Source organism: Quercus lobata, chromosome 9, assembly GCF_001633185.2.
Source record: "Quercus lobata isolate SW786 chromosome 9, ValleyOak3.0 Primary Assembly, whole genome shotgun sequence".
Taxonomy (NCBI): Eukaryota; Viridiplantae; Streptophyta; class Magnoliopsida; order Fagales; family Fagaceae; genus Quercus; species Quercus lobata.
This window is the reverse complement of record NC_044912.1, coordinates 13,990,059-14,008,629: the sequence shown is the minus strand read 5'-3', so window position 1 is coordinate 14,008,629 and position 18,571 is coordinate 13,990,059. Positions and strand designations below refer to the sequence as shown.

The 18,571-nt window shown below is 36.7% G+C and overlaps 2 protein-coding genes across 2 annotated transcripts; one reads left to right on the top strand and one right to left on the bottom strand.

The window, feature by feature from the left end:
- Nucleotides 1–7,083: 7,083 nt before the first annotated feature.
- Nucleotides 7,084–9,792, top strand: LOC115962209 (tubulin beta-1 chain). The gene is made up of 2 exons (XM_031081107.1): nucleotides 7,084–7,820; nucleotides 8,834–9,792. Exons 1-2 carry the CDS (start codon nucleotides 7,157–7,159, stop codon nucleotides 9,517–9,519), a joined length of 1,350 nt encoding a protein of 449 aa, XP_030936967.1. The 5' UTR covers nucleotides 7,084–7,156; the 3' UTR covers nucleotides 9,520–9,792.
- A 547-nt stretch (nucleotides 9,793–10,339) lies between these two features.
- On the bottom strand, nucleotides 10,340–16,006 carry LOC115962208 (oxalate--CoA ligase). Its single transcript, XM_031081106.1, has 4 exons — nucleotides 15,665–16,006; nucleotides 13,876–14,923; nucleotides 13,003–13,106; nucleotides 10,340–10,809 (listed from the first exon to the last, which is right to left on the bottom strand). The coding sequence occupies exons 1-4, from the start codon at nucleotides 15,863–15,865 to the stop codon at nucleotides 10,591–10,593; spliced, it is 1,572 nt and encodes a 523-aa protein (XP_030936966.1). The 5' UTR covers nucleotides 15,866–16,006; the 3' UTR covers nucleotides 10,340–10,590.
- Nucleotides 16,007–18,571: the final 2,565 nt, after the last annotated feature.

Genomic DNA, 18,571 nt, shown 5'->3' with positions numbered 1-18,571 from the left:
TAAAAAATCAAGTTTTGGACAGAACCAAGGTATTGCATGGTCTTCGGACTCAAACCTATGGAGAAACCAACTACTTAAAAAATCAAGTTTTGGATAGAATCAAGTTCTTGCATGGTCCTCGGACTCAAACCTATGGGGAAACCAACTACTTAAAAAATCAAGTTTTAGACAAAACCAAGGTTTTGCATGGTCCTCGAACTCAAACCTATGGGGAAACCAACTACTTAAAAGATCAAGTTTTTGACAGAACCAAGGTATTGCATGGTCCTCGGACTCAAACCTATGGAAAGGTCAGCTACTTAAGGAGAATTCTAAGTCGCTCAATCCTCGGACCAAATACCAGAAAAGGCTAAGGCTATGAAGGTCATTAGGAAGATGGCGAAACGCCTTATTACTCAGCGACTTGCAGGGGCTGTTCATTTTGGGTTATATATCCTCGGATGATTACTTCCTACACGGCACCGAGTATTCAGCAATCATCTCGTTCAAGTTTGGGGTATACAACTCATTTTCAGGTCGGTCTTATCGTACACGATAGCTTCAATAAGTTCATAATAACATCTTTTTTCTTGGTAGGGGATTTCGACCCTAAGTATTGTTTTCTCAGATCGGCATTATTATGCCAGGCAGCTCTAATAAGCTCATCATAATATCTTTTTCTTTTTTTTTAGTAAGGATTTTTGCCCTAAGTATCATTTGTTCAAATCGGCATTATTATGCCGGATAGTTTCAATAAGCACAGAGTAAGGTCTTTTTATTAATTGGGATTTCGGCCCTGAGCATCGTTCAGAGTATAAAAAAAAAAAAAAAAAAAAGTCATATGGTAGTACGTCTATTCACGGCATAACCATTTCAAAAAGAAGAGGTAGAATATACAAGATAAAGCAATGTTGACTTTTATTAATATAAAGAGGTATTACAGCGTACAATGAAGGGCTTAAACAAGCCTATATAGAAAACGAATTACAAAAAAAAAAAAAAAAAAAAAAAAAAAAAGCAAAAACAAAACAAACAAATAGCCAGAAGTCTTTTTAAGCTCTGCTCCGAAGTCTTTCCAAATTCTGCCCCAGTAGCACCCATATTGAAAGGAGGCACCAGTGAAGGAAGAGAGGAAGAAGCAGAGATATTTTGTCCCTGCATCAGTCCTGGCTCCTAACATGCTGGTGCCATGTTAGCTATGCTCATAAGGGAGCGGCTGGTACTGATAATGGGTGACCCCAGCTCAGTCGCACCAAAAGTTTGACGCGACGAGCCCCTGCTTCGGATTTTGGCTAAAGGGAGAATGAGAGGTATCTTGAGTCTCTGCCATTCCTGCCCTGACCGAGCCATCTTAAGTTTCGGAGGGACAGAACGCTTCTGAGAAGGATGTGATCTTTTCATCCCCACTTCTACTTCAAATGTGTCACACTATAAGCTTTGACTATGTTGATAAGGAAGACTTTAAGCACAGCTTGAGGGTTGAGGCTTTAGGAAGGTTAAAGAGTCTTTACGCGAAGGGAATACCCTCTCGTTTGGCCTCTTATATGGAAGGTGAATTCAGTGGCATTTAATCCGTACATATCTCCAAGAAGATCTGCAAGTAAGGTAGCGTCTGTTCAACTCCCCAATGCCATTTGTGACTGTCAGATTTGATTGGTCTCGTAAAGGAATTTATTAAAGACGCGCCTCGTACATTGAAATGATAGGAGCGCATCGTGTGTAGATCTAGAAGAATGTCTCGTAACCCGACGCATTTCCTAAGCAGATGAAAAGGCACCAACATTAATGAAGGGCAGAGCTAAACGAACCGTAATAAAGGCTTGGCATCACCAAAACCCTTCTCTCCGACCAAGAGGTCGGACAGCAGGATTTTGAGGGGCTATTGTGGGGTCCGATAATTTGTGGCCCTGGCCCATTTTTACATTGGGGCCCAAGGCCCGAGCTGAGGAAGGGTATAGCCGAGGATGTGTAATAAAAGTCCAAATAGTCTTGAGACATAGCCGAGGATGATTCTGTCTTTGGCATATCTGAGGTCCCCTTGGAAGAAAGGGCAAAAACGGTATAGGAACAGTTTGGGAAAAATATCTATATCAATAGAGAAGGAGACGCTGGATAGTATAACGACTAAGGACAAAGGGAAAGCTGCCATTACTGCCATTCAATACTCTGCACCTGACAGAACCATGCTCTTCAGCTTTTACAACCACCCCCAACCATTCTAGGTATGGGCTGACAGGACAAGTTTTAAGTCCTAGGAAATTGAGCTTACACGTGGACGCTGGTAAGAGGATAAATGCCCGTATAAAAGGATAAGAGAGGCAGGGTGAAAGGGGGGGGGGGGGGACGACCCATCCTCCCAGCCATGGCGTCCTAGAAACAAGGAGAATAAGAAGAGCATAGAGCTTCCCAAACTCCTCGGATGAGATTTGCTAACTGGAGCCAACCCAAACTACCGTCCGGTGACCAAGACCTAGCCTTTCAAACCCACTCTCTACAAATGATATTGTTTGAGCCATTTTTACGTACGAGCCCAACATTATCTTGGCGTCGTTACGAATTGAGTCCCTACAGGACTAATCTTAGTTAGATCTAGAAAATATTAGGACATGCCAATTGACTTACAAAATTCTTGATTATAAATTGTCATTTGTGATTTTTTTTTTTCAAAATAAAAAATTAATGCTAATAATGCATCGTTGTCAACTTCTAATATTGATATTTTAATATTTTAAAATCTTTGAACAAAGAACTTCGGCCCCCACTAAGTTTGAATCCTAGTTCCTTCCTTGATTGATTCAACAAGGTATGAGTATTCCAAACAGGGTAATCGAACAAGTAATTCACCGCAATAATAAATCATCAAATCATTAGCAAAGTAAAAGACACCGAATATAAACCAATAAAGAACCTTTTTAAAGGACACCCATCTCCGGGATGCAATCTCAAAGAAAATTAATTATAAAGTAACAATTATAATAGTCTAAACTCTATACCCACCTCAGGGAACCAATCTCAATAAGAACACACTTTGTTTTCTTATTTTTGCTCAAGGTACAAGGAAGAATTTTCTTTGTTTAGGCTTAGGAGTTAGGAAGAAGGCTTTAACTTTGGTGTAGCACTCTTTTCTTCTCTTTAAAAGGCATGCATGATGTGCTTTTTATATAAGAAAACAAAGTACGATTCAATATGAGCAAAAATCCTTTTTCTAGCTAAATTTGTAATGCAAATCCGGTAATTTAGCTCGAGTGAACGTTAGACGGATTACAGGAACAAGTTTTCCTTCGATTGATTTAACATTTTGTTCTTTACTGATTTGCTCGAGTGTGTTTGGTTTTGCTCAAGCAAGTTTGAGTTGGCTGAGCGAGATTAATGTCTTCAGTTTTCATCCGCAATTCTTGATGGACCCATGACCAAACTTTATTGCAAAAAATTAGAACCCCTAAACAATATGTTTGTCACATTGAATAAACCGACATCTAAATCCTAACAAACATTACTATAGATAATTTTTTTTTTTTAATAGAAAGACTATGAAATTACTTCAGAAATAGATATATCACGAAGGACAACTTGTTCTAAAAACTAAAGACTCTCTTCAATCTACACAGAAAAGTTATCAATGTTTTGCTAACAAATAAGTATGCCTATTGCCTTACTAAAGGACATGAGAAAATACAATACTACGGAACTCATGAGTAACTCCAGTTAAAATTTGATATCAAACAATCCAATTTAGTTTTTTTTGTCTTTATTTTTTATTTAACTTGTATCAGAACTAAACTAGTTTTAAGTTTTCCAAACACCCAAACTATTATGTAAAAAGTTACCTAAATAGCCAAAAATGCAGAACACATGGACTCCAAACATTTTGCATTAGGTAACTTACACATCCAGGTGGTAAAAATGACAAATTTTTTGTTATAAATTATGTAAACTCATTAAGTGCTTTATGCTTTAGGATGAGCCTATCAAATCATCTCTACAAACATGCATATATTTTTTAGCATTAAAATACTTGTAAACAAATTGTTAGAGCATTTCATTAGACATGGGAGGTTAAGGTTGTCTTGTTCTATTTACTTTTTTTTAATAATATTTTCTTATTTAATATCATGTAAGCTTACATGAATGATGACGAACCTTATAACTCTTGCCATTCCAATCATACAATTATGAGCGCGTAAATGCTACTCCAATAGATAGTTGGTTGGCCTTTGGCCAAAACCAGTACTATGAAAAAGGCTGCCCTCACTGCAGTGTCAAACTTTATGCAGGGTTGCTTGGTATGGCAGCATTGTTTTAGAGCTATAGATGCTTCTACTGATAGCATTGTTTTAGATTCGTTTACGATAGTTGCCACCAGTTTAATCCTTAATCAAATGATAGATTATAATTTGGGTAACAATAACGTAACTAAAAATGTAGTTTGAAATCATACTATTAATTAGTTTTGACATGATATTCCTACAGTTGCTAGCGGACCCATCAAAAGGACTCACTATATCTTAGCTTTGACATGAAGGATTCAGTGATCACTACATCTCCTCTCACTTGATGCTAAGTATTTGATGACAACATTGCTTCTGTTTTTGTTCCATATGAATGTTTAATTGGTTTGGTTTATTCTTGGGGCCACTCTTTATCAGTGTAAGATTGAGTGAGAGGTACGTTTGGTATGGACCATGGTCTCATTTTTAGTCATAAGAGAAAGTCTAGGGAAGGCTTTTGTGGGCCATGCCCATGCTGGGTTTGGGGGCTTGGACCCACACCAAATATTAACAAAGTTACGGCATATATCAACTGTCACGACCAAAAGAGAAAATTTTGCCAAATAAAGAACAACTGTTGCATCTGCTGTGCCGTTAGCATAAAATAATATATTTAAAAATTTTAAAAAGGGAAAAAGAATAATTGTTGAGTCTTAATAACAATTTTATTGTTTAAAGAAAAAAGAAAGTCAATCTATAAACTTCTAACTAGAACCAGAATATTCTAACTAAATGTACTGGTTGAACGTTTAGGGGTTTAATGTGAAAACCTATGGATATACCTGCAAACAAAATAAAAAAACCAAGCAATTGGGTTGCCTGGAGGAACTCCAAAGCTCAAGCTAGAAAGCAAATGGTAAATTTATGCTGGAACAATGTTACAATGGCAAGGCAACTGTGTGAGTGAATGCATACCTTCTCCGTTAATTTTGAGGTAGTGTTTATAGGATTTTGTGTGTCAGGTTAGTGCAATTGCCCCCCCTACCCCCACAAAAAAAAAGAAAAAAAGAAAAAAAAAAAAAGTCAAGACTTGATTGCATGTCATCCACCCAAGCCAATTGAGGGGATGTGATTCAAGGATGACACTCTATTGTTAATGAAGGACTCTTTTTCATTACATTTAATGTAATTGATGGTAAGTGAGCCATAATAAATGTGAGATGTAATTAATAAGATCTTATAAATTTTTTTTTTTTTTTTTGGTTGCCTACCACAATATCCAGGGCTTCGCCCTGACTAATCTGTTGGTCAACCCTCGTCGCACACCTAGCCTGGTGGGTGAGTCTCCCAACGGGGATTTTCTGCATACACAAGCGCTCGAATCCGAGAGCCCCTCAAACTTGCTTAAGCGATACCAAGCTGCTTACCACTTGGACCAACCCCCGTTGGTCTAAATATTCATTTTTAAGTGAAAGTGTCAATGACCAATCTCTAAGGCTTCGTTTGGGAGTTCATAAGGGAATGGAAAAGAATGGAATGAAATGAAATGTATTTAAGGAAAAGGAATAAAATTAAGTAACCTTGATTGGATGTTTTAAAATAAAGGAATAGAAATGAATGAAATGTAAATAATCTTATTTGGGAGTAACATGAAAGGAATGGAATTAAATCATTTTATGACAATATTACTATTAGATTTTTATTTTAAAATAAAGAGTTGAATATATAGGGGTATTTTGGGAGTTTTAGTAAAAAAAATCATTAAATCTAATTCCCTTCCCTCCCATTCCTCCCAATTTTGGGAGGAATGAAAATTTGAGGTTTTAAGATAATAGAGAGGAATGAGTGTTCCCTTTTACCCATTCCATTCTCTCCATTAAAACTCTCAAACAAGGGAATGAAAGAATATTTTAAAATAATTTTTTTTTTCATTTCTTTCTATTTCATTCCATTCCTTCCTCCCAAAAAAGGCCTAAGTGAGTTTTATTAAAATTGGTCCAAGGTAGATTATCCACCCTCATAGTTTCAATTGTTAGGGCGACTCTATACTACTAGGCTATTTTGATCAAAGGGTCATGTTTAAAGACATGATAGGCTAACTAGCCTTGAGCTCAACAAAAGACTTTCAAGTTAGATTCAATCCTACTATAGATCATGTTTAAGGATATGATAGGCCAACTAACCTTGAGCTTAACAATAGACTTTCAAGTTTATGAAGGATCATAGTTTTCGATCATGTCAATTGGGTTGGGTTTGCTTGCTTGCTTGCTTAGATTTAACTCCTTTAAAAACTTGTATATAGGTTTGTCAATATGTATGACTAAAAATAATATTTTAAACATATTACTAAAAAATTATGCAAGCTCACAAAAATGGACAAGAAAAAAAAATCAGTTCTAACCATTAGCATTTAATGGTTTACAAATTCTATAGTCACAACATTTTTTACAATAATTGAGTTTATAATGTTTTTTATATATACAATGTTTGAAAATTTATTTGTAAAATTTTATATATGCAAAAATGGAAAGGAGTCAAAAGATGAAGTGCCACTCACATGACTCCCCCTTCCAATCACGTGCAACCGCTGCCAAACTTCCTTTTACACACACTACTGACCGCCTCATCCAAAGCAACCCCCACAAGCCACAAGCGCAAGCGCGTCACGCCCACATCAGATCACCCATCACAACAACTCCCCCCCCCAAAATCCTAGCCGTCCATTCACCATACCTTCTTCACCTCAATAAAAAAGTCAAATCCTCTCCTTAATCAAATTCAAAAATCACAATTTTCCGCTTTTTCCAAAATTCAAAATTCAAATCCTCCAAATCCCTTAACGCCGTTTAACCCCTCCGTCATCTCCCTCCTATATAATCACCCCCACAAATCCCTCTCTCCTCATTTCCAAACCCAAACCCACAGTCACAGAGAGAGAGAGAGAGAGTGAGATTTTTAGAGTGAGAAAAATGAGAGAAATCCTTCACATTCAAGGAGGCCAATGCGGTAACCAAATCGGAGCAAAGTTCTGGGAAGTGGTCTGCGCCGAACACGGCATCGACTCCACCGGCCGGTACCAAGGCGACAACGAGCTCCAGCTCGAGCGCGTCAATGTCTACTACAACGAAGCGAGCTGCGGCCGCTTCGTCCCGCGCGCGGTCCTCATGGATCTCGAGCCCGGAACCATGGACAGCGTCAGATCCGGCCCGTACGGCCAGATCTTCCGACCCGATAACTTCGTGTTCGGCCAGTCCGGCGCCGGGAACAACTGGGCCAAGGGCCACTACACTGAGGGCGCCGAGCTCATCGACTCGGTGCTCGACGTGGTCCGGAAGGAGGCGGAGAACTGTGACTGCTTGCAAGGGTTTCAGGTCTGCCATTCGCTCGGCGGTGGAACCGGGTCGGGTATGGGTACGCTCCTGATTTCGAAGATCCGAGAGGAGTACCCGGATCGGATGATGCTGACGTTCTCGGTGTTTCCGTCCCCGAAGGTTTCAGACACGGTGGTGGAGCCGTACAATGCGACGCTCTCGGTTCATCAGCTTGTGGAGAATGCGGATGAGTGTATGGTTTTGGATAATGAAGCGCTTTACGATATTTGCTTCCGTACACTCAAGCTCACTACTCCTAGCTGTGAGTTCTTCTTTTCTCTATCTTTTTGATTTTGAGGTATATAGTTGCTTAGTTTTATTGTTACATTTTTGTCTTAGTGTGCTTAATTCTATGCCTATTTGCTCTTATTTTCGACTTGATTATGTTTGGCTTGATGGGTATAAGAATTGTTTCAGAAACAAGTCAATTATGTTTGAATAATTAAATGACTAATCTAAGAGTATTTGATGTATAATATTACTGGGAATATTTCAGTTGGGTTAAATCTTGGAAATTAAGTACCTATCTGTTTGGCTATTGCGATTTTCTATAGTTTGAATATAATTGAATGGTTGGGCATCTTTTTTTTTTTCTTCAGGGTTTGATGATGTATAAATTTTTTAATTTAAACATTTATAGGGTTGGTATTAAGTTATACCTTGTATTGCTCTCTTAATTGTTTATTATTGGATTAAATTTTGAAAAAAAGTAATGCTACAGGCATAAATTATTTTACAACATTTTTGCTAACTTTTGTTGTGGCCAATTTCTTATTAGTTTTTATCTAGGTCTATCAATAATATTACTATTTTATTTATCAATAATCACTTACTACATCAGCAATTTGTAAAAGTTTACTGTAAAAAAAATTGAATCTCTAGTATTTTCCTTTTGAAAATCCAACCATTGGTATATATGTTATTATTGTTCTTAATATGCACACCAACTTTTTCTTTAATTGGGGTGTTATTTATTATTTAATTCATTAACTCATGTTTTTTTGTATAATTTTAAAGTTATTAAAGCTTGAAATTTAAACATTGTATGATGAGATAGTTATTGATTGTCCAATTATCCTGATATTTTCCAAGCATGGAAGGTTTAAAGAGGAGATATAATATTATTTCAATGACATGATATCAAGTGGTGTAACATGCCATAGATTCATATTCGTTGTACCTTGAATTTGATGACAGATATATAGGCCTCATTGGCTCTAATAAAAATTTATGAAAATTTCTATGCAGCTGGCTAATAATCTTTGTTTGTTGCAGTTGGAGACTTGAATCACTTGATTTCTGCAACTATGAGTGGGGTTACTTGCTGTTTGCGATTCCCTGGTCAACTCAACTCAGATCTCCGCAAGCTTGCAGTTAATCTAATCCCATTCCCTCGTTTGCACTTTTTCATGGTTGGGTTTGCTCCACTTACTTCCCGTGGTTCCCAGCAGTACCGTGCCCTTACTGTTCCTGAGCTCACTCAACAGATGTGGGATTCCAAGAACATGATGTGTGCTGCTGATCCTCGCCATGGCCGATATCTAACTGCCTCTGCCATGTTCCGTGGCAAGATGAGCACTAAGGAAGTCGATGAGCAGATGATTAATGTGCAGAACAAGAACTCATCCTACTTCGTTGAGTGGATCCCCAACAATGTGAAGTCCACTGTTTGTGATATCCCTCCTACTGGGTTGAAAATGGCTTCAACATTCATTGGCAATTCAACATCAATTCAGGAGATGTTCAGGAGAGTCAGTGAACAGTTTACAGCTATGTTCCGCAGAAAGGCTTTCTTGCATTGGTACACAGGAGAAGGTATGGATGAAATGGAGTTTACAGAGGCAGAGAGCAACATGAATGATCTTGTTTCTGAGTATCAGCAATACCAAGATGCTACAGCCGATGAGGATGGTTATGATTATGAAGATGAGGAAGAAGTCCAGGAAGAGGAAGAGGCCTAAGTAGTGTTTGATATCTGTTTCTCTCTGTGCTTGTTACAAATGTGTTTTGTGTTAAAGTTTCCTTTTTGTTCCTGAATACCTTGTTTGGGGGTTTGGATTGTGGGAATGTGGTTGGACTTATAGCTCTATTGTCTCTCGTTTGCTTTTGGTGTAGTTGTCTAGGGAGTTTTGTGCATCAGACATGGTACCATGAAATGTTAAGCGTTTAAATCGCAATTGCATGCTATTGTGTAATTGATTTTGTGTAAACACCAGCTGAATCTGTTCTGTTTCCGCTTGTATTCTGCTAGAAAATTTGATTTCTTGAGCTTTTTGAGAACCAAAGAAATTGGCAGAGGTTAGCATAATGCACATTGTCATTACTATATGGATTGTGCTAGGTCGACTTGGGGATGTCATTCAGAACAAAGCAGGTTGTGCAAATATTTGAGGCCGAAGCATTTGTATCAAGCAACAGCAAAACTCATGCTTTGCAACCCACATAATTGAGCAATTATGGCTGGTTCCTTTTGCAAACAAACTCATGCTTTTCAATCCGCAAAATTGAGCAATTATGACTGGTTCCTTTTGCAAATACACTCGGGTTGATTCATTGGAAAGTCAACTTATCATTACAAAATTGCACTGTTATGGGGAATTTATCTTATACATAGTACGGTCTACATGTTTTGAGATATTGATTGTAGTAATTCTTGTGGTAACAATTGTTTTTTCAAGCTTCAAAATCGATTGATGAGACAACGTAGGTTGGATCTTAACTTGTGTCAACCTCAGAATTACAGCAGCAATCGCAGCCACAATCATCGCACCACCACCATGATAAAAAAAACACACGCACAGATTCTCTCTATCAGGGCTTAACAAGTTCAAAATGAAATTAAATAAACAATAATCTATGATGCTATTATAGAAACCACCGAGTTTTATCCCCAGGTGAATAAAAGAACAAGAACTTTCCAATCCGTTGTGCTCGATTGGCAAGAATAATTGATTTATGTTGGTTCATATGAATCTAAAATATAGAAACTTTCTGCCGGGATACGACTGATATGCCAGATAGATTATCCTTGTCTAGGCTCCAAACTTGGGGACTTTAGCAGTTGAGATTTGAGCAAGGAAGTGCTCTGCTACAAAACGTCGTTGGATTTTCCCAGTAGCAGTTTTTGGTAGAGAATCGGTTAGAAAAACCTTTTTGGGGACTTTGAAGGCTGCAAGATTTTTCTTGCAAAACCTCAGTACCTCTGCCTCGTCAATGTCTGATCCTTCTCTTGGAATGATTGCACAATTAATCTGTTGGCGAAAGAAATACATTATCAAAACTATGTTAGCATTTTCTTTAGCAAACCAACAATGGGAACATGCTTGCATTCTATGTGCTTGTGAATCTTTGCTCAAACATGCCCCTATGCCTAAGGTGCACAGAGTGGCTAAATGGGGAAGTTCAAGTGGCAGATATAAGAGAAGAGAACCACTGTTTCAACTCATCTAGGCACAATAAAGTAGGAAAAGGTTTTTCATACATAGGATATATACACCTCATTACTACCTTTTACAACATGTTGGGTAACGTATCTTCACCGACTCATGTATATTTAGAGGCATTTTATAGTACTCATGAATCTTTTTAATTTGTATTTCTAGGTGTGGTTTATTCATATCTATTATATATAACTGCAGAAGACAATTCCACAATTCCCTCCGTTTAAAACAAGTGTACAGTTTAAAAAAAAAAAAAAAACCTCCAAATATTACAGTTAACACCTTCTTATAGTTCAACTAACACTTTCTGATATCTCCAGCTAACATATCTAAAGTTCAAATCTCTCCTCCCCATCTATCAAATTATCAAAAAAAATATGTAATAGTGGAAGAACCATTAACCATACCTCATACTTCTAGTGATTTAAGAAATCTTATAATTCTGAACAAATACCTTTCATTCTAATAACACCTCCACCTCAGTCTATGGTAGTTCAACAATTGGGGTTTCTGTCCCTAGTAATTGAGAAAATTTACTGTATCCCAGTGGTATATCACTTTGGAGCACCATGGTTCACAATCCTTTAAAAAGTTTGATGTTATGAAAATTCTAAATATTTCTCAAATTTATATATACACCTCATTACTACTTTTAACAACATGTTGGGTAACGTATCTTCACCAACTCATGTATATTTAGAGGCATTTTATAGTACTCATGAATCTTTTTAATTTGTATTTCTAGGTGTGGTTTATGCATATGTATTATATATAACTGCAGAAGACAATTCCACAATTCCCTCTGTTTAAAAAAAGTGTACAGTTTAAAAAAAAAAAAAAACTTCAAATATTACAGTTAACACTTTCTTATAGTTCAACTAACACTTTCTGATATTTCCAGCTAACATATCTAAAGTTCAAATCTCTCCTCTCCATCTATCAAATTATCAAAAAAAATATGTAATAGTGGAAGAACCATTAACCATACCTCATACTTCTAGTGATTTAAGAAATCTTATAATTCTGAACAAATACCTTTCATTCTAATAACACCTCCACCTTAGTCTATGGTAGTTCAACAATTGGGGTTTCTGTCCCTAGTAATTGAGAAAATTTACTGTATCCCAGTGGTATATCACTTTGGAGCACCATGGTTCACAATCCTTTAAAAAGTTTGATGTTATGAAAATTCTAAATATTTCTCAAATTTGACTTAGATAAAAGTGTAGAAGGCATGAGCCGCATGACTAAAGTGCACTACTTTAGCAAGGAGGAGGCTGAACATGGGTGATAAATAGGCTGCTAATTCTTGATAATGAACCATAGCAAACTCAAGATTGTCATTTCAAAACCACCAAAATTTAAATTTAAAAAAAAAAAAAAAAAAACTATGATATGTAGGAGCAAGCATTCCATGGGGCAGAGCTCCTTGTGGCAAATTCGTTGGTGTAAAATTGAAGAAAAGATTGCCACAACTATAACCTAAAAGATCTCAGCATGTGATGGATCTTGTGAGTAATTGTGCACCAAACACTTTATTTTCTCAATAAAAATAAAAGCCTTTTCTAGCCTATTATTATTATTATCATCATCATATAGGCTACATATGTGGTCATAAAGAGCTTACGAATTTACATGAATCCAGAAACATACAAACAAATTTTTTAGATTTAGTTCTTTCTGGTATAGGTTTGCATCAAGCTGGGGCCATATCACCAAACAGTGCCAATATTACATCTCACTGTCTGTGACAAGACTTATTATGGTTTCGTGGGTTCACGGGATTTGGTTGGAATGTTCAATATAATAACTACCAAAAAAGATTATTAATAAAGTTATTATCAATTTTACTGTGTAAATATGATTAGTTTCACTTTAACAATATGTTAAATAAGAGTTTGAATTATAATTTTGTAACAAGTGACACCTTAGTTTATAATATTTGTATAGTAATAAGTATCTCTAACATCGCTCTAAATAAAATCGAAATGAAATTATTCTTACCTCTTCACCGTATTTGTCATCAGGGACTCCGAAAGCAACTGCTTGAGCAATCTCAGGATGGGACAAAAGGACTGCATCCACCTCAATTGGTGAAATTTTCTCCCCTGAAAAGTTTTAACTTGAATAAGAGGTCTTGAAATAATGATATTAGAATATTCTAAAGACAATTCAGGAAGTTGAAACAGGTTATTTGTATTCAAATTTAACGAACTTGTGGTGTGGTTTGCTTTTGTACGTCTTGTGCAATTATACAATATGTCTTTGTCAAGCATGACACTAATATTGTCTCTAATAATAGCATTAAGTTGGCCAATTTAAAATGATAGGACCAGAATTTTTTAGGCCTAATTCATCTGCAATTTGTTTTGTTAGGCCTAATTTTATGTGCATATGAAAAGCATTGCAGTTTTGCTACCCAAATAAAAATAAATAAATAAAATTGTAACAAGGCTTTTAGTGAACATTTGAAGAAGATTTATTCAAAATCTAACTCTTCTTGATTGTATAATTTTCTCCTTCCACATACACTAAACCAGATAATATGTCAAACAAAAATAAATAAGGGACACACAAGTTGGCCAGTCTATCTCAAAAACAATTTGCAAGGCGGCCGAAAAGTGCTCAAAAAAAGAGCCCAGCTTCACAAGAACTACCATTGAAGCCACAAAAAGGGAGACAAAAATGACTTTGATAACCATGACCTTTTCAAATTCCCAAAAGTGGCCCATGACAAAATGACTTTGATAACCATGTAAATAACATAAAATGAACATGTTACATAGTTCAACAAGTAATTTAAATTCCCATCAAAAAAAAAAAAAAACAAGTAATTTAAATCACAATCATATTCCCAAAAATAAAAATTTTTCTTACCTCCACGATTGATGAGCTCCTTGATCCGACCAACTAGGTGCAAATACCCATCCGAATCAAAATACCCGAGATCACCCGTATGAAACCACCCAAATTGATAAGCAGCCTTATTAGCCTCAGGATTATTTTTATAACCCTTTGTCACATTTGGTCCCCTAATACACACCTCCCCATTAATTTGAGGCTCTTGAACCACACCATTCTCATCCAATATCACCATTTCTTGACCCACGGGTTTCCCTACCGACCCGGGTTTATGCGGGCCATCTTCGGGTAATTGGTTCGATGCCATGAGATGGGCCGCCTCAGTCATTGCATAGGCCTCCAATACCGGGGCCTCGAACGCCTCCTCGAGCCGGGCCATAATGGCAGGTGCAAGCGACGCGCTACAGCTTCGAATGAATCGGAGCTTCGGGTAAACGGGTTCCGGGTTACCCAAGTGGCGATCCAATATAATTTGGTGGATTGTAGGAACTGCAGTGTACCACGTGGCATTATATTTGAGCATGTCTGACCAAAATGTTGAAGCTGAGAATCTACCAGCAGCTGGGAGAGCTACAGCGGCTCCAGCTCCGAGTGAACTCAGTAACCCGGCTAATAACCCGTGAACATGAAACAGTGGGAGGACTATCACTGTTGAGTCTGACTCAGTGAGTTTGTACACCGATTTGATGTTTTGCACCGAGGCAGCTAAGTTGAGCTGAGTTAAAGGGACACCCTTTGGTCGGCTCGTGGTGCCTGAGGTGTGGAGGAAGAGTGACACGTCAGTGGGCTCATTGGTGAGTTTGGTGACCGAGTTGGGGTTTGATTCGGACTGAGTTGGTGATAGAGTCAGCTCCGCGTTGGCTTCAGAGAGTGTGGCTGTGGTGTGTGGGATTTTGAGCTTTGAAGCCGCGGCTTGAGCTGAGGCATTTCCTTCTTTTGAGGTTAATAAGAGCTTGGACTCCGAGTCCCCTAAGTAGAACTCAAACTCTTCTGATGTGTAGGCTTGGTTGAGTGGTGCAGCCGTGGCTCTGGCTCGAATTACAGCCAAAAACAGTATAACAAACTGTAATAAAAAAAAAATCATTCTCTAAATTATTTTCTATTTACACACTTTTTAAGCACCTCAAGAAATACCATTTTTCTTCTCAAAAAAGAAAAAAAGAAAATACTATTGTTATTGAAAAATATAAATAAAACAAAATCAGGACCTAATTTATTAGTCTCTAACTGCATTGGTTAAAATTGGATTTTTTATTATAATCTGCACAACATTAATTTAAAAGGTTTTGTTTATTTATTTATACTACTTCCCAATAAAGTAAAATCCGTTCAATTCCATGAAAATAAAAATTAATTAATTTTTTAAGAAACCAATTTTAATTTGATAGCCAGAAGAAACTCTTTGAAAACATGGGTCGTTTTCAAAAGAAACGCATCAAAATGCATTATTTTGCGTTTTTAATTATAGTGGTACACAAAATAACTTAAGAACTGATCGACGTGGACGATTTTAAAACTCTCTACCAAAAAAAAATAAATCTGTTTTGAAAAACACGAAAAGCACAATCTTAAAAAAACAGCAACAAGAACAACTTATAACACTTTTCAATATGGGTTCTCACAAAGCCGAAGATGTTGCCAAAATTTAACGTAACAACTTATCACATACCTTTTGTTTTTAATGTGCTTAGGATTCTCCGAAAACTTCGAAAAACCCAGGTCTTTATTTACTTTTCGTATTGAACAACCAAACACGTAAAAAAAGGAAAACAAATAGCGATAAGTATTAGAAAGAAAGAAAAACCTCGACGGTGTTTGGGAAGACAAGGGCCACGACATCGCCGACGTGAACACCAGCGGAGACAAGGCGAGAGGCGGCAGTTTCAACGAGTTCATGAAGCCGAGCGTACGTCAAGTCGAATTTGCCGGAGACTGAGATGGCTCGCCTTGATGGGAATTCTCCGGCGATACGTGTCAGCAATCCGGTGAGCGTTTGATTCTCCATCTCAGAGACAGAGAGCGAGAGAGAGAGAGAGAGATTGGTTTTGTGTGCTAGTATTACAGAATACAGAGAGATCGATATATTTTTTACTATTTGACAGAAAGGTAATAGGTCAGAGTACACGCGGAAATATACCTACATTACATATATATATATGGTGAGGTGAGTATATATATATATAGGAGAGAGTTTGAATGGTCCAGGTATTACTTTGGGGAGGTTAGCCACGTGTCATGATCATGGAGGTTGGATTTGTGATAGTGAGACTGGATCCTCTGCGATGCTCTTATTTGGGGCTCTCAGTGTCAGTGGGTAGGCTCAAGCTCAAATTTATTAGTCAAGAATAATGTTAAATAATAATAATAATAAACAAAGGAGGAAGAATAAGGTTCGATTACATAGCCAGTGATATGATAGTTTGAATTTTAATACCGACAATGCTTAAAATACTTAAGAAACCTTTGTAGCCCTCTTTTTTTTAAAAAAAAAAAAAAAAAATTTCAACATATGGCATCCTTTTAATGATTGCTCTTTTAACATCAAATTAAGATACCAATTAATTTTTGGCATATGTGGAAATTGAACTTCAGGTCTCTTGCTTGACTAAAATAAATTTTACCAGTTTAGCTAATTAGAAGCAAGAATCTACTTTTGTAGTCGAACCTATCCTCTCTAGTTATTTGATGTTAGCTTGACTTAGCCATATCAAATTATTTTTATTTATTTATATATACAAAATATAAATTTAACTATAGTCTAATCTAAGTGTATATGTATAGGTGTGAAATTTCTTCTTGAAGACTTGAACCTCGGCCCTTACTATATCAAATTCTAATAAGTGAGATGTCTATAAAAAAATAACTACCCCACTAACAAATGAAAGCTGTAAGGACTTAATTTGTAACGATCCCAAACTTGATATTGGGTTCGTACGTTGAAGGCCCAAACAATAAATTTGTAGAGAGTGGGCTGAAAGGTTAGGTCTTGGTCACCGGACAGTGGTTAGTCGTGGTGTTCATGGTAATCGCACAAGGGTGAACCGTGCTTGTCCAAGAAGTCTTTCTCCTCGGCACGGACTGGGAGACTCTGGTTCTTGGCCTTTTTTCCCAGCCACTTTTTATGGATTGCTTCATTCTCCTTTTATACTAACCTTTACCCTCCCTCTAACGTCCACGTGTAGGTCCAGCTTTCTAGGGCTGATACTTGTCCTATCAGCCCATACCCAAAGTGGTTGGGGGTGGTTGTAAAAGCTGAAAAGTATTGCTTTGTCAGGCGCAGAGTACTTAATTACAGTAATGACAGTTTTTCCTTTGTCCCTTGTCGCCACATTGCTCAAGGGTCCTTTCCCCATTAATGTGGAGGTGTTTAACTTTTCCATCCACTGCTCCTATATCGTACTCGCCCTTTCTTCTAGGAGCGTTTTGGGACGTCGATGACAGAATCATCATCGGCTATATCTAGGCTATTTGGACTTTCGTTATATGTCCTCGACAATGTCTCTCCTCTGCTAGGGCCTTGGGCCCTAATGCAAAGTGGGCTGGGGTTACAAATTCTCTGACCCCACAGAAGCATTTATTAGTGGGTAGTTATTTTTGTACACATATTTTTCGTTTATTGAATTTTGATATGCATGGCGTGGTATCATTTGATACAAAATATTTTTTTCCTAGTTTCTATTATTTACAATAGAGACTTGCGATTTGATTTTCCACAAAAAAAATCTCCCAATTAACCGGACATACAACATATGCCATATATTTGACTTTAAGTGTGCATTTGGGTTATGATGAAAAATGAAAATTATTTTACTATTCAGCTTATTTTTACTACTATTTATAGGTCACATTGCACTTTTTGGTACTATTCATGGGCTCTATTGTATTATTTCAACTAACTTTTACTTTTATTTATAGTACTTTCATCAATAATTTTTCAGTTTCAGCAAAATAAGCGGTATCTAAACACACCCTAAATGTCAAATGTCTAACATAATAAAGATTAGAAGAAATTAGAGGATTTAGTCAAGGAGATTTTATCCCAAACTTCATATCATTCGTTGTAACCATTGAATTAAAACAACAACAATAATAAACTTGATATAAAACAAATTTACATTATCTACTTTAATTGGCTATAAATTTAGTTGTTTATTTGTAATGGTAGTAAGTATGTGATACTCATTAAATTAGCACTTTGCCTGAAATTTACTTGAAGTAATTTTTTGTGCTATTTGAGAGAGAGAGAGAGAGAGAGAGAGAGAGAGAGAGAGAGAGAGAGAGAGAGAGAGAGAGAGAGAGAGAGAGAGAGAGAGAGAGAGAGAGAGAGAGAGAGAGAGAGAGAGAGAGCATGACAATATTAATTTGGAAATAACCATATATAATCGTCCCACTAGCCAAAAAGTCAAGACATGAATCTATAACGAAAAAGTTTAGATCAATATTAATGATTTTGTTTTCTTGACTATTATATGCTTAAACTCTAGGATTGAAAAATATTTACTTTCTTTTGCTTTTCTTTATCTTTTACCAGTTATTTTACTAATTTAGTTATATAAATTTTAAAAATAAAAGATGGAGGGTCTATACTTTGTATGTTTGATGAGTAAAATAGATTGCGGAGTAATTTTGATAAAATTAAATTTAAGGTGTTATTTTCGTGTCAAATTAATTTGCGGAGTAATTTTTTTCTCTCACAATTGTAGTCATCAAT